Source organism: Lutjanus erythropterus, chromosome 5 (assembly GCF_056507025.1).
Source record: "Lutjanus erythropterus isolate fLutEry1 chromosome 5, fLutEry1.hap2, whole genome shotgun sequence".
Taxonomy (NCBI): domain Eukaryota; kingdom Metazoa; phylum Chordata; class Actinopteri; order Lutjaniformes; family Lutjanidae; genus Lutjanus; species Lutjanus erythropterus.
In genome coordinates, this window is record NC_139321.1 from 18,899,884 (window position 1) to 18,916,477 (window position 16,594).

The following is a 16,594-nucleotide window of genomic DNA, read 5'->3' on the forward strand; positions in this document are numbered from 1 at the left end:
CACCACTGAACTGGTACTCCTCTATAGTCATGGAGGTTTAATGACTACCATTGCGTGCCCTTTGTGCCACTGTTGAGCCAGCCGTCATCTCCCTATATGTTTGCAGATGTTTGGTTATTAACACAGTACAGCAGCTCTAACTGGAGGGATTAGTTGCTCAAGTCAGCACTATAGGACAGTGCATTGTTGTTTTGTGATGCCTTTCAGCTTATGTCCATATCGGAAAGCCATGTGTTCTTCCCTCGGGGCAAATGTGATGCAAGAGCTAAACATATAGTTTACATTTGCTCAACACTGTTGCTTGATCAGTTAAGGAAGTGTTAAATGTTCTGAGAATTTAATAATTTTATAATCAGTACATCTGTACAATGGATCAAGTGCTGTATGTGTAATGTGAAGAAGAATTCTTGCAGTGATGAACTAACAGAGATTTATAACCCAATTCTTCCATTTCTTTCACGTCTACAGGGCATCTTTCAGCTCTTTGTTTCGGTTTCGGTTCAACTGTATTGTTTTGACTCACTCTCATTGAGAGTTGTTTTTAGTGAAAAGGCACTGCTATACACTACCTGCCCTGCACCAGATGGCTGGCAGACAAGCAAAATCAGAGACTAGCTGGTGAACAAAGTGAAGCATTTAGCAGCTGAGAGCCAGATATTTCCATCAGGATTTGATGGAGAACAAAACAGATTGGGAAAGGTGCAGGGTAGAGAGTTTCAGGCCCCTTTCGACAGTCTGACAAGCAACAAGTTTGAAGGTGCTTAGAAGTGTGGTTGTTAGCTCTCTAGATCAGTGGTGCAATGTGGTGCAATTGTAATGCTAAGGTGCTTATGGGAAGCCAAACCCAAACTCCTTGGCTTATTAAGTAAAGTGGGTTAATCTGATCTCACGCCACCTTACTCAATTTCTCTCTCTAATGCATATATTTTTGTTTATAGTGCATCAGTTGAAATGGGATAGGAGACCAATGTAGAACTACCATTTCAAATTTGATATAGAATTTAACCCACTTTGCTGTTTTCCTTGTTGATACGCCATATTGATATCAACTCTATCATTAGTAGGTAGGCATGCGGGTAATCCATCCGATCATTTTGTTTGGGTTAAATGAAATGATTGAATGGGCCAGATTGATTTTTTTTGTCATACCGTTTTATTGATTGCTTTGAGGATGAACTGAGAATCGACTCTTCCTAATTCCTGCTCCTTTTGGAACCTTGGTCGACTTTCTCCTTTACTGTTTCCTGTATTTAGATATGTCATGTGCTTGGTTTGTCTGTGTTGACAAGAAATCCAAATTTTCAAAACAGTTAGTTAAAAGATGTTTCAGAGGGAGTGGTAAAAGCAACATGTATAGTCACATCTAAAGTTAGCCAGTGTTAGTAAAACACCAACTAACTAGCTGGCTAATCCACATTAATCATTAGCTGGCTAGTAACATCTGATAGTTAATGTTAACCAAATGCTAGCTACCTAGCTACTGTACATTAATCATTAGCTAGATAGTTTGCTAGCTTTTTGCTAACATTCATTTACTTAAGATGTTACTCAATGTGGCTTTTTCAGCTCCCTCAGCAACATGTTTCAACGCTCTTCAAAATTGGGGTTTCTTTTCAACATAGAGGAGCCAAGCCCATAACATATCTAAGTACAGGAATGAGGAAAGGGGAAAGGTGACTGAGGTTCCACTGGCTACCAAGCTTGCTCAAATGTAACTGGAGCACAGAGAGAAAAAGGGGCGGGGCTTAGGAAGGGTCAGTTTAAACAATTATAACAAAAATATGCTATCTGCCATCTGCTGCTAGCTTCAAGTAGAAGAGTCCCTCCCTGTCTTGTTTGATTTAGATAAAAATTTGGAAGGCTGTGGTGCTGTCCCATCGTTACACAATACAAAATTGGACTTTGTAGTGTACACTGTCTACCAGGTGTATAATACAGAATGTTTAGATCAAACTCCACAACAAAGACAGTGTTTACATTGTGCTGTACAATAGAGCTCATGTTTTATACTGTAAACAGATATATCAGTCCATCAACCTCAAGTCAGTCTCTCTGGTCTCATTCCTACTGGGCTGTTGGCTCAGTGTGACCCACAACCCAGACACCACGGTAGACATTAAAGCTACCTTTGCTCCCCAGGAGACTCAACCCAGACATTTGTTTGTTTGCACTTCAGGGTACGCAGTGTCTCTGTTGGATCATTCTGGCTCGTTATGTTTTAACACTGGATGGATATTACACCGCAGGCCAGAACTGCCCACTTTGATCCACTTTTTGATCTGCGTAATCACCATGAGAAATCTTATAGCGTGTTTCAGATGCAAGTGAAGACACAATAAAGAGTTACATAAATTTATATTAATAGCAAATCACATCAAATAGTGGAAGGTCACAGAGAGAGAGAAATTTCCAAGAAAAATGGCTGCATACAAAGGCTTTCAGATTTTCAAAGCTTGAGCAAACATGACATCCACATGTGTGAGGACAAGATTCAACACGTAGTGCACGTTTACCTTTGGTTGTGACTTCTGATTAGATCACGGGTGGCACATGTGCATGCAGTCAACTAGACATGAGGCCAAACACGATGACTTGCAAGTGCAGGGGGTCATGAATAAAGGCCTTGTTGCTGGTTAGAGATGCCTTTTTGATTGTCACACAGTGACTTCTATATGTGAGAGAATATATTATAAAATCAAAAAGCAAGCATCTCATCTTTCTTTTGTAACAATTTTTATTTCTTGTTCACAATTTCAAGAGGGGGGCCTGTACACTACAATAGTTTGACTGTGTAGCATTAAAAACAGAGCTGCTTCAAGGCAAATTCTTCAGCTTTACATAATGTGTGTACTTTAGAAACTGTTGAAAGATTACACTTGACAAAATGAGGCAGTGCATTGTTTCCATGCAGGAAAGGGAATCCATTTCTCCTCATTGTTTTTACTGTATGTTGGTTGCATTGCACATGACTGCATCCTGTATCTGTATCCTGCATATCTATTATATGTTGATTCACAACACACAGTGCATTTCATTATCTGTAACTTTCATCCTTGCTTGGTGTACAAACTGGTTTAAGATTATGTTAGGTGATAGCTAGGGCTGGACAATACAGCTGAACTGTATAACGATAAAATGTTTTATTTCACTTGATATTGATAAATTAGAAAAGGTTGAATTTAACCACTTTCTTCTGAGTTTAACAATTTTATTTATCAAGGCACACAGGTAATAGACTTTAAAAAAAGACAAAAAAAAAACTGTCATACTAGTGAGCTGACCTCCTTTTTTATTGACAATTTCCTCACCGTCTGCCTCATTTTATCATTTCATGCTGTTTCTATTGTCATATGCCAATAGTGCAACTGAACAACACACCTTTTAATGATTGGCTGTTTGCTTGTCAATTGTAGCACGTTTTATTATCAGGGGATATTTATTATATTTATATTATTTATGAGCCACATTCATTACGTGCCTTTGTGGCAGCTTATATTTAATGCATTAAAATGGAACTACTGAACATTTTACTGAACATTTTTCTTATTACTATTGATGAAGTGTCTATTTTTAGTACATATCACTATTGTTTTTATTGCCCAGGCCTAGTGATAGCTAACCACATGTTTCTGACGATGAATTTTCTCTCCTCTCCACTTCCTCCTCAGCCTGGGTTGGAGCCCTGGCCATGGGCATGATCTTCTTCTGTTCACCTGTGGTCAGCATGTTCACAGACCGCTTTGGCTGTAGGAAGACAGCTGTTGGTGGGGCAGCGTTGGCATTTATAGGGCTGCTCAGTACATCCTTTGCAAAGTAAGCTCCTGTACATTTATTAAAGACAACATTTGTTCTAGCCCCAGTTTGTGGCTCTGATACTCTACAATTATGTTTTATTCACAGAGCCACATTTTTTTTCTGAAAAAAACAAAAAAAAACAACAAACCAAAAAAAAAAACACAAAAACCCTCTGCCATTTTTGAAAAGGACAGAAGTTCATTTAACTACACATACTGGTGTTCTTAAGGAATCTTCAAAGTCTCCTTTAATTGTTTGGATGTAAAAATAATTGCTTACCACTCACCACTTAAGCTTTTCAACATTTTCTCAAGTTGCAACTATCTATATATACATCACACAATAAAAGCTAAATATATGTCTTAAGAAGTAAGATAAAACAGGGAACTGACTCTGCAAGCCTGATCTTCTCTGGCAGATTGTTCCGCAGTGTAGGGAACCTCACAGCAAAGGCTCTGTCTCAAATATACCCATTACTCTGTGTGTAACTGTGTTTTCTGTCATAATGTTACAATGTCAGATGTTTGTATCAAATGTGGCCAAAGTTTCAAATAATGAGGTAAATAAAAAAAGTAAAAGCTCAGGCTTCACACTGCTCTGAATACTACAGAATGCTTCCATTGTTTTTTTTTTTCTACAAGTATTTTTTGCATTTGATGTCAACTTGTCAGGGATTTCTTGGTTTGTCATCTGCTCTGGGAACAGCACACCCACATAGTGTAGGAACTCACCCATCTACCCACTCAGACTGTCTATTCGCACTGAGGTGATTTACAGCTACTGTGACCAGGACTCTGATCTGGGTCCAATTATATGGACAAAATATTTTCTGGTTTTCCCTCTGATGTCCTGTGGCTGCTCTCCCTGAACTCTCTGTGATTTACTGAGTTTCTTGATCCACAGAGAGCTTTACTTGTTGCAAAAGTAAGAAAAGTGGCAGGAGCTAAAACAGCTTGTTTAAGACAGAGGGCGAACTGAGGTGCTGCAAAAAGGACCCGTGTAAGATAAATAAAGAGGAATTTTTAAAATCTTTTTTTAAATTTTTTGCATTATGCAAAGCTGCTCTTGTGGAGCCCAAGAATAAAGATTTACACCTGGGAATGAGTACACAGACCCGCTTTGATTAATGTTACAGCTAAATAAATGGTAAATAATAACCAAATTATTTATTTTTTCTGTCCTGTTGCAGCTCCCTGATCCTTCGCTACTTCACATATGGCATACTGTTTGGCTGTGGCTCCTCCTTCGCATTCCAGCCCTCATTGGTCATCCTTGGCCATTACTTCCGCCAGCGCCTGGGCCTGGCCAATGGTGTGGTGACGGCCGGTGCCAGCCTCTTCTCTATGGGCCTCCCGGGTTTCCTCAAGAAGGTGGTAGAACCTATGGGTCTTAGCAGGACCTTCCAGATCCTCAGCCTCTTCATGCTGGTCCAGGCCCTGCTGGCACTGATGTACAAACCTTTACTGCCTGCTGGAGGGGGCATGGGACCTCCAGGCATGGGTCCTGGCCCAGCCGATCCCCAAACTCAGTCAGGGGCCATGGCTCAGGGGGGGAGCAGGTGGAGCAAGGTCCTGGGTGGGTTCAGGAAGTACTTCAACCTGCGTGTTTTTCACATCGTGACATACCGGGTGTGGGCATTTGGAGTAGCTACAGCTGTACTGGGCTACTTTGTGCCATATATCCATCTGGTAAGAACAACACTGTTCATGCATGTAGTCATATTATACGTGTTTACTCCTGCTTTAAACTGTCTAAATGTAAACACAAGACTATATATACATTTTGAATAAAGTCCAAGAAGTCTGTCTTAGTTCAGTGTGTATACCAGTGTCGAATCAGCCACCCATATTTCATTTTGTTTCTATTTGATAGGTCTATATATTTATATTTGATATGTCTAGTAGATCGGGAGATTGTATGGAGATACTAAGCTTTGTGTATTTAACAGTCCTCCCTTCATCTCAGTATGCTAAACATTGCCTAATATGGAATACACAGCATAACGTTTGGTATGTGACTGTGAAAATCTAGGAATCCTGACCTCTTTATTGATATTATAGGGTTATATGAACAGCATCGTGGTGTCACAGTTGCATAATCATGTGTCTGACATCTGTCAGATCACTTCATTTTGAACCATATATGCATAAAGCAGTAATGTTAATGTTATGTTTCAAGTAGACAGTCACAGTTGACTAACCAGATAGCAACCTGCTACACAACACACGAGCCACAGACTGAAAAACAACTCAGATTAGCTTTTGTCCTAAAGCTTGGTATGTACATACTAAGCTTATCTCACTTACAAGCATAAACACGACTGCTCTGCTAATATCAGTCTGTTTAGATGCTGGTTTGGTTCTTTCACTTCAATACCATTGCTAACAACAAACGGGCTGCCAATGGTTTGTAAAGTGGAGTTTTTTAGACCTGATTTTCTACTTGTCTGCAGTTTTTGGACACTGATGACAGTAGCTTCCAGATCAGAGGCACACACCCCTGTGAGTGATGATTGCTATGTGTGAACTGTTCAAAGATGCAATCCAAGAGCTTGTATCAAGCAAGTTTAACATGAGGTTGTGTCAGGAACAGTTTGGGAGCCCTGTAATGAGATGAGAGTGAGGAGAATGCCACCAGAGTGTCGTGTCTGCTAAAGACTCATTTATGCCCGCTCTATGTACGAAAATGGGTATATTAATTTCCAGTGATATAACCGTCGCTGCCAACATACATCCAGGTGTCCCTTATGTTGGCATGGTTGTTAAGCGATTCATCAACTGGTGTGCCCTGTTAAGAGTAAAAAAAATTACCCCAAAGAATAAGAAGAGTTAAATGTTTCTGGAGGAGGTTGTAATAATGTACTTCTTGACAAAGAGGCAAAAGTGGATGCAGCGTTGCAGACGGTGGTGGTTTTTATTCACAGACTGATTGTCGATAAACATCATTTCCAACACTTCCAGATATTTAAACTTCTTTGTCATGTCCTGCTTTGTTTTAACGTATCCATAACCTTGCAGAAAACATGCAGAAATACAGAGCAAATGAACGCAGAATACAGACAGAACGATCTGTCCTTATCTGTATGTGTAGCTAATGTTAAACACAAACAAGTCTTAATACAATACCTTGAAATATGTAAGGGGTGGAGGTTTGTTAGTGGCTTCTTTCCCTGCAGTTCAAGCAACTATTATGTCTTTAGAAATCCCATCTCCATCATCTCTGATGATGATCTGGTATTGACTAGAAAAGCCCAAATATAAAAAGTAGTACTACTATTAGAAGTAGTGAAATAGTTTATACAAGTGCCGGAGATAGGTCTGGTTATACAAGACTACTATAACAGTAACATGCTGCACAATGATGCCTCAGAATTAATAGTTTAATGTAACTCATAGCATGTGTTTTTGTGACAAAACATGGAGAACCAGACAGGCTCGTTGAGGATTCCTCCTGGTGAAACAGTCATAATGTGTGACCTCCTGTTGCTGTGCAAACCACGGCAACATCAAGATTACGGATTACAAGGCAGAAATCGTTGTGGTGTGAACGATATAACGATCTATCGACGTGTGAACTTTGAAAGTCTTGTTGTGCGACCAAGGCTTCAGCTACAGCAGAAGTTTGTTTACTTTGTGTTATTCCCCTGCTGGGACTTAGCCTGCAAGCTGCTGTCAATCAAAGACAGACACACCCCTCCAGTGGCTGAGAGGATACTTACCTCGGAAATCAACTGACAATAAAAATAAATCTGACATTATTCTTGACTGCAGAAAGGGACGACTGAATGCGACTTCTGTTGGGCATCACGATGAAAACAAGTCAATTATCTGCCAAGTCAAAGTAAAATTTATTTGCAAAGTCCACACATGACCTGTGGCCGACTTTAGTGAGAGATGGTGAGATAGTGAAGGATGTGGATGAAGTGTAAAGCTGCAGTGTGGAGCTGTGAAGTTGATCTCCCTCTATCCAGATGTCGGATGTTCCAGCTCCGGCCTCCCTCTGTCAGGCCTGTTGTTTCAGGCCGGGGCCCAGATGTAAACACAGCCCCGGCCTTTGTATTGGCTCGGCCACCTCAGGAAACCTCTCCTGTATGGCCTCTCTGTATCCCTAAACATGCTTATCCTATGGCCATTGATGAATGTAGAGCTCTTCAAAGCAGAGCAAATATTACACAAGGACCAGCTTGTTCAGGAAAGACTTCAGAGGGCGGTTTAATGTTTTGGATCTGATTTAGGGGGTCAGGACTGAGGGGAGTGGGAGGGTCTGACCTATATGCGTTGGGTCTTCCTGTCCCGCTGTTCCAAAGGTCTGTGGATGAAGACATATTGTTACTGTAAGACCTTGGTTTCAAGGCCATGGATGGACAATTCCTCCACTCCACCAAATGCACACCCAATTGCTGAGGTCATTGACTTCTCGGGCATGCAGCACAAAAACATATGAAAGCATTCATCAGCAGGTTGTGTGATGTCTTTGTTCGCTCACTCATCTTTAGGAGTTTCAAAACCCCAAGAAACATTTAGTCCTCATCTACAATGATGTCGAGTTACAGACAAGTTAAAAATAAATCGGACAAAACACAGATGGGACTAAAGAAAAACAGTTAAAATGTTTTTTTTTCATTGTTCATAGGTTAGTCGAGGATTGATTTTCAGTGTGTGTTGAAGATCTTATATAGTGGCAATACATTTAACCACCAAACACATGACTAAAATTTATTTTCCTCTATTATTTTCAGATGAACTTTGTGAAGAAGCAGTTCAAGGACACCCAGAAGGAATGGGTGCTCCTGGTTTGCATAGGTGCTTCATCTGGGGTGGGGCGACTCGGTTTCGGCAAGATCGGCGACCTCATTCCTGGTCTCAAAAAGATCTACATGCAGGTGAGGAAGTGTATGAGGGCATACATGTGGGCAGATCACTTTATCTTTAATGTTTTGCATGTTTCTATAAAAACTCTTAAAGTGACCTGCCTGCAGCATTGAGTCCATATTGAAACGGGTAAGAATTAGATCTAATACTGCCTATTGTATCATGACTTCAATGATTTATTTGTACCATTTTACAAATGGTCAACAGTTGAAGTCTTTGTTCACTCATATCTGATTTCTCACTATTTTTAAGACCTTTGTAAACACTACAATTAGGACTGCAACTAACAATTATTATCTCTGCGAGGCGTAAGCCTGGAAGGGATCATGGGGTCGCTTGTGTGTGCATGGACCGAATCGATCAGCCAGTTTTTTATGCAAATTCAAAGCTGTACACTGAAGGACCTCTGTGATTCAGAATTTGTGGAAAAACTTTTTTTGTGGCTCCACACTGGAAATAGCCGTGGTTAGAAGCATTATGTTTTTGGGTCATGTGATATCTCTAGAGCGCCTGAAGAGAATTCCTTCTTGACCACTTGAACTCAGGGATGAACTGATTAGATTTTTGTGGTCAAAGATCGGCCGTAAACTCAAGAATTCATCTGCTTATGACACAAGTGTCCAATAGGATACTAATACTTACATGTAACTAGTTACATGTAATTAAATTACAAAATAAATGTAAATGTAATATGTTAGTTACTTACGTAATTAAACTACAATCTTGAGGGGATCTCTACTGAGACTATACTGAGTAACCTCTTCTAGTTTTCATTATAAATCAATCTGCAGATTATTCTCAGGATTTATTGTTTAGTCTATGAAATACCAAAACAGTGTGTAAAATGCTCACCACAATTTCTCAGAGCCCTTTAGATTTCTTCTTTTATCCAATCAACAGTCCTAAAGTCAAAGACTCTTCATTTACTGTCATAACTGACAAAGAGCAAAGCTGCAAATCCTTACATTTAAGAAGCTGCAACCAGCAAATGTTTGACATTTTTGCTTGGAAAGTAACTCAAAACATTAAATTAACTCAAAATAGTGGAAAATTTTTTTTTCTTTCAGTTGACTAATTATTGCAGCTCAAACTACAAATAACATGTCTGTATAATTATACTCTCAATTTTAACCAGAAATAGATGACTTGTGGTTAATTTTTGTATGTTTTGAAGCTCTTTTTTTGTGCTGTTATTCACATACTTACATAAATCTGCACAGTGGCTAGGTTTGATGTTAGATATTTTTATTTGCAATCTGACTGAGTGAGAGTCTTTAATGGCTCATCAGGCTACAGATAAACATGACTCTGATGATAATTTGCCTATACTTTGACAGTAGCAGAGTAAAAAGACGCTGTCATGCTGCTATAAAATTAGCTACCTGGATAATAGTGGGGATGAGTCAGTCTTGAGAAAATGGAAAGGGGAAAAAGCACAGCAGTTCAGAGCAGTTTGAGAGGTGAGTATACACAGGCTTTGTCAGTTATTGCTGGTGGTATATGTACTTCCTGCTGAATGAAAACACACAGATAATCCATTGGCTGTGTTTGCCAAACTCAATCTGTATGGTGTTGTTGTGTGGTGATGTTCAGTAGAGGGATACTCATAGACAGACCACCTTTATATTGTGTGACATGCGTGCTAAAAATGTGCATGTGTCTGTGATATAAACCATAAAAATATACATCTTCCTAATGCTTCCTTGGCACTATTAAACATTTAGACTGTACAGAGATGTTTTCCGTTGAAGGGGAGGATGTGTTTACAACATACTGCACATTAATTTCTCTCCTGCTGCTATAATAAAGAATCACACCGGCTTTGAGGGACTCTTCTACAGATGGACAGCTTTGTTCATTCTTTTATCCAGAGATGAATGCACTGTATTTTTTTTTATATTTTTAGAGTTGCTTTCTTGTACAATGTGGTAATTGTGAAAGGTTTTAAGATTACAGCTTTTAGGTTGTTGTTGCAGCACAGAACCCTTGTTCACATTTCATGTTATTAAACTCATGAACTCGGAGCTCAGTGTGATGCAACAGTGTTAGCTGACTCTTTAGATTTGATCAAACAGGCAGGCAGCCAACAACAGCAGCTGACAAAAACCTAAAGCACTAGATTCCTCGCTCAGCCTATAGAGCAGTTGATGTAGTTCAGCTGTAGAACAATTCGTTATATTCGTTTAGCTTAGTTATGATCTCCATATAGCATTTAATATATTAAAATTGGTGGATGTACCAGCCAACAGCCAACTCAAACTGACTTAGCATTTCAGCTCACCATGCTCATGGGAAACAATATATTTATTTTTACAAATTTATGGGATTCCTAATGTTACGGAGACTGTGCGCATTATATTGTGTACGATTGCCAGTTATGCCAGTTATGTATATCAGTGTTGTAAGTTATGCATTATAAATCCTGATGTTTGTACAGAAGTAAAGATGATATAAGTTTGGACTCTGTTATGTCATGATACAAGAAATTAAGTAGTCAATACCAATACCAGTGAGCTTCCACGATTCTCAATACCCAATTCGATAAAACAGTAAAAAAACAAAAACAAGACATTATCATTTTTCTTTGCCACAAAATTGTTCTGAGTTTCAAGGACAAACACAAAGGGGGATATTTATTATGCCTGTCAGGGGAGTATGTTGCAATGTCTGGAAAGTAATGCAAAAGTGCAGTGATTTCTGCTGCTGAAAAACACTAATGTTATATTTTGTAATTTTGATGACAAGCCGGTAGCCCATTGCCATTGCAAACATTGTGGAACATAACTGGCAACACAGCAGTGCAGCTATCTCAGACTGGACTAACTAATGGTAATAATTTCAGGATAACAAGGAGAACACTTTGGATATGTTTGTAATGTAACTTTAACGTAAAGTGAAATTCACTCAGTCACCCTCTGCATGTCTGTCTGTGAACTGCTTCACTAAGTTGTAAGTGTTTCCTAGACAACTCTGTTTACTCTGCCTGGAGTCGTGGCAGCAGCTGCACTTGTAGCTATTGTACACACGTAGTTGTTATTGTTCCCCCATTTTTTCGTCTTCTTTTGTCATTTAATGACAGACTGCAGCACTTGCAGGCATGTATGCTGTGTCTGTCAGGTCAGGAAGAACTGCTTCTCTGATACCTTTTGTATGGGAGTATCTGCTGCCATACCACTAGACTACAGAGCAGTTTCTTACCCCAGGCTGTGAGACTCCTTAATTCCTTCTCAGCGCTCCACCATGCAAAATATACTCAACAAAAATATAAATGGAGCACTTTTGTTTTAGCTCCCATTTGCATGAGTTGAAGTACTACACAAAAGGTTTATTTCTCCCAAGTTTTGTTCTCAAATTTGTTAAAATCTGTGTTAAATAAACCTTTTATGTGCAAACTCATGAAAAATGGGAGTGTTGTGGTTATATTTTCATTTATAGGTAGGTGCATTTCTATGACATTATTTATTTAACCCATCTACTGTATATAATGTTTCTATAAAATGTGTAAAATAGAACTGCAACTTAATCTAGTTTACAACCATTTGTTGTAAATGATACATAAATCTACCTTGTGTTTTGTAACATTAAAGTTTAATTAAAGTTAATGTTAGAGAAACTATTTCAAGCAGTTTTCAGCACTTGTTTGTTTCAGATCCCCTTCTGTAATAGCTAGATGATCTCGGGCAAAGTGGTACATTTTTTATCACGCTTAGGTTTCTGGCAAGTCCTAACAGTAGCTGGAGGGTGTACTCTATGTAACAGAGTTCACACTGAAGACTAAACCCTTGGAGGCCAGATCTCTGTGTACAAGCAGCGACAACAAGTGTAGAAAATGAGCCAACTAAAAACAGGTTATGTATTTTCAACTCTCTTATTACTTCTGTTAGCCCTAAAGAAATCAAATACTGGAAACAAGCAGACACCAACCACTGCCATGAAAACAGCAGTCTTGGCCTTTAACAGCAGAAATACCAGAGATTTAAAGCTTTTTAATGTGTCCTCGCTGTCTGTTTCAGGTGGTGTCCTTCATTGCTCTAGGCCTGATGTCCATGATGATTCCTCAGTGCTCTGTGTTTGAGGCGCTGGTGGTGGTGTGCGTGTTCCTGGGGCTGTGTGACGGCTGCTTCCTCACCATGATGGCTCCCATAGCGTTTGAGCTGGTTGGGCCCATGCAGGCCTCGCAGGCGATCGGCTACCTTCTAGGCCTGATGGCTCTTCCCATGACAGCAGGTCCACCCCTCGCCGGTGAGAGGAATGCTCTTCTTGTTTTGATCTTGTTTTTCACAGCAGGATTTATATATCGTATATTCCAGAGAGGACTTGCTGGCTCCTTGTACCGCCTCCAGGATGTTGGCGGGAACAGCACACAGCACGTTGATTGATATTAGCAGAATAAAGATAGAGCAAATCTAGGGCGTAGAGGGAGAGCAAGACAAATGTGTGCCAGAATGGATTGTACAGCAGATTGTATTTAGGGAGGTTTTGGCTCGTGTTCAGCTGCAGGCTGTCTCCTGAGATTTGTCTTCCAGGAAAAAAAGAAACACACACAGACAGTGCTGAACTCCCTTTACGTCTCCTCTACCTCCGCTCTCCCTCCTCTGCCTTTCTTCACTCCAGCTCTGCGATAACAGGAGCACTGAGGGCAGAATATTAATTTGATGACTCAGGCACCCCCTTGCTTCCTCTTGCCAACCTCTTTCATGTCTCGCGCACATACTATAGACCGCTTTTACTACAACACACTCAGATTCTGGAGGTTGTTATTAATGGTTTGAGATATGTGTCCAAACTATATTTCTCAAGCTGTTGAATTTATAAAAACATACTCTTACTTAAAACAAACAAACAAACAAACAAAAAAAGAAATCAAAATGACGAGCTCTCTCTTTTTTAGACAGTGTTTTGGAGAGAGCAATATACTGATATTTACCAAATTATTATTATATAGATTATATATTATATACAGTTGAGCTGAACAAAAACAATAATAATTGGCAGATTATGAAGATCAGTTGCAGCTATACACTTTTTTCTTTTGTATAATCTTGTATAAGATAAATATAAGATAATACTTTAGTAATCCTATAACTGGGAAAGTTACAGCAGCAAAAGGTAAAGTAAAACAAAGCATTAATAAAAACGCAATAAGGAATTAAAAAGTAAGGAAGTAGGAAATAAAACAGTAAGAACAATATAAATGAGCAACAGACTCACACTTGAATTAACTTCATGGCATGTTGTAAATATTGATATTGCACAGTATGAAATGATATCACACTTGTGTAATATTGGTATTGTTCTCTTAATATGATTTTAGATTTAATTTGTATATGAAATGTTATGTATTATTTAGGCAAAAAAAGATTCAATTAACTCAACTTAAATGGTAAAAAAATAATATATTTCCAAAGCCTAAGATGATGTTCTTAGGTGTCTTGTTTTGTCCACAACCCAAATATATTCAGTTTACCATCATAGAAAAGTAAAGAAACCAGAAAATGCTCACAATTGAAGATTTTTTTATTTAAAATAATTACCTAAATCGATGAATCGATTATCACAATAGTTGGCAGTAAATTTAAGGTTTGATTAATAATCAATTATTTGCTACAGCTCTAATGTTGTGTGAATGATTACTCACAATTTGGTTTGGTTTGCCTTGTTAGTGTAGAAAGGAGTAATTGTGCCTCATTTGTCATAATTTGTTTGACGGAGCCATTTATTGAATACAGACAGGTGGACCTGAGCAGCTGTTCTGAGTCGAAACTTTCATGTTTTATTATACTGTTCATGTAAATTATTAGTGAAACATGAATTAATGTTTCATATTACTAATGTGCCATGAAAGTTATTTAAAAAAACTTAAACTGGAAAAAATGATTGATAATTAATAGTTAACTTGTTCAACTGTCAGTTAAAGAAAAGCCTAGTTTCTGCTCATTTTATGTATTTTTTTCTCCTTGTCAGTGACATGCCTGTCATATAATGGATTAATAGCATCCAGTACATGCATGTGTGATGTACTTTTAAGAGACTAACAAGACAAATGAGAGCACTGTTTGTGTCTCCACACAAAGACATTCATTGAGACATAAATTATAGTATGGTGGCATATGGTTTCAGTTTTCCCTGACTTACACAGATGCAGATGTTACTTCCCCCACTTAAACAAAAAGTATAACTGATGTATAAAGTGCTACATGGATAAATAGATATTCTGTTGAATATGAGCTGCTCCCTGCCTCAAAGTCTGAATGAGGTCATCATTGTGTCCACATGTGTTGTTCAGTACAGTCTGTACAGTTCATCATGAACAAGAATGCATACAAGCATGCAACAATGTACGTGCACACCCCTCCCACTGCTCTCAGGCTCTCCATGGTAGATCAAACATACAGAGCAGCGTGTTAAACTTGTTGACCTTTTCCTGCTCACTGTACAGTTTGTTTGCTTCAGTTCGCACATAAATACACACACTATAGACAGGGTGAGATGTTAGTGCCGCATTGTATGTCCTTGTTGACTTCCGCTGACTCAAAGATGAATTCATGTTTAAATTCATGAGTATCAAATTATGTTATATGAGAAAATTATTGTGGCCACACCTTGTGTTCCCACTTATTTTTATCAGCAGAGAACACTTTAAATAAGGTACAGTGCTTTAATGAGCCAGAACAATGGCTGAATCTAAAGAAATGTCACTATACATTACTCTGACGATGTCACAGTGTACTGGCACACACTGGTGTACACTTCTACATAACTGCAACAAAGAGAGACATTAAACTGCAGGAGGTCAGCAAAAATAAGATTTTCAGCTGATGTTACTGCACTCTTTTACAGGAATAAGCCAACGCTTTCAGTAAAAAAAAAGCTAAATTGTTTTCTCTCCCAGAGTTGGATGAGAAAATTGCAAACACTCTCATACCTGTGTGTTGAGTGCAGAGCTGAAGCCAGGAAGTGGGAGAAACAGCTAACTTCTCCAAACTTAAGAAATATGTCTACTAGCATCTCTAAAGATCACAAATTAACATGTTATACATAAACAATAAAAATGACGATATGAGGTTTTAGGAGAATCTGTGTGGACATCTGTGTATCCCCAATTTGTTGTGACCATGCAGACTTGTCCACTGACAAGGCCACGTGGACATTACGCCACAGACTCCAGAAAGTAGTAGAAACAGCTATTACTCATCTGTGGTGTCCCCACTTGACCATGTACGTGTCCATTTGCTTGTATAACCAGGCCTCGAAGTTGCTAGGTGCCATCATGGCTGTGACTTCTATAACATGCTATTGCATAGGCTACATATATATAATCCTAGGAACAGCTAAGATACTGCGCAGAACCATCAAACTCCCAGGCCTCTGGTAGAGGAACCGAGCTTTAGGAAGACACACCAACCCCAGGGGGGGGTTGAGAGAGGGATTTTTTTTATATATATTTATATATATATATGATATATATTTATATATTTATATATATATATATATAAATTCCAAAAAAGCAAAAATGTAAAAATACAATTGTTTTTTGTAATTATACACTCATTCTGTATTTGATGCCTGCAACACGTTTCAAAAAAAGTTGGGACAGGGGCAACAAAAGACTGAGAAAATTGTGGAATACTCAAAAACGCCTGTTTGTAACGTTCAAAAAGTAAACAGGCTAACTGGTAGCAGGTGACAGGATCATGACTGGGTATGAAAGGAGCATCATCGAAACACTGAGTCATTCACGCACGGATATGGTGAGGTTCACCACTTTGTGAAAAAAATAGTTAAAGATAGGAATCTCAAGGAATTTAGTTATTTCACCATCAACAATCCATCAAGTTATTAAAAGATTTATAGAATCCAGAGAAATCTCTGCACATAAGGGGCGAGCTCAAAGCCAACATTGAATGCCTGTGACCTTTGAGCCCCTC

At 38.8% G+C, this 16,594-nt stretch overlaps 1 protein-coding gene across 1 annotated transcript in view; it reads left to right on the forward strand.

The window, feature by feature from the left end:
* slc16a2 (solute carrier family 16 member 2) overlaps positions 1-16,594 on the forward strand; it is a 34,850-nt gene that overhangs the window by 15,629 nt on the left and 2,627 nt on the right. Inside the window, exons 2-5 of the mRNA XM_084719035.1 lie at positions 3,669-3,813; positions 4,985-5,483; positions 8,534-8,677; positions 12,680-12,908. Of these exons, the coding sequence (XP_084575161.1) occupies positions 3,669-3,813; positions 4,985-5,483; positions 8,534-8,677; positions 12,680-12,908 (1,017 nt within the window). The remainder of the gene's footprint in view (positions 1-3,668; positions 3,814-4,984; positions 5,484-8,533; positions 8,678-12,679; positions 12,909-16,594) is intronic.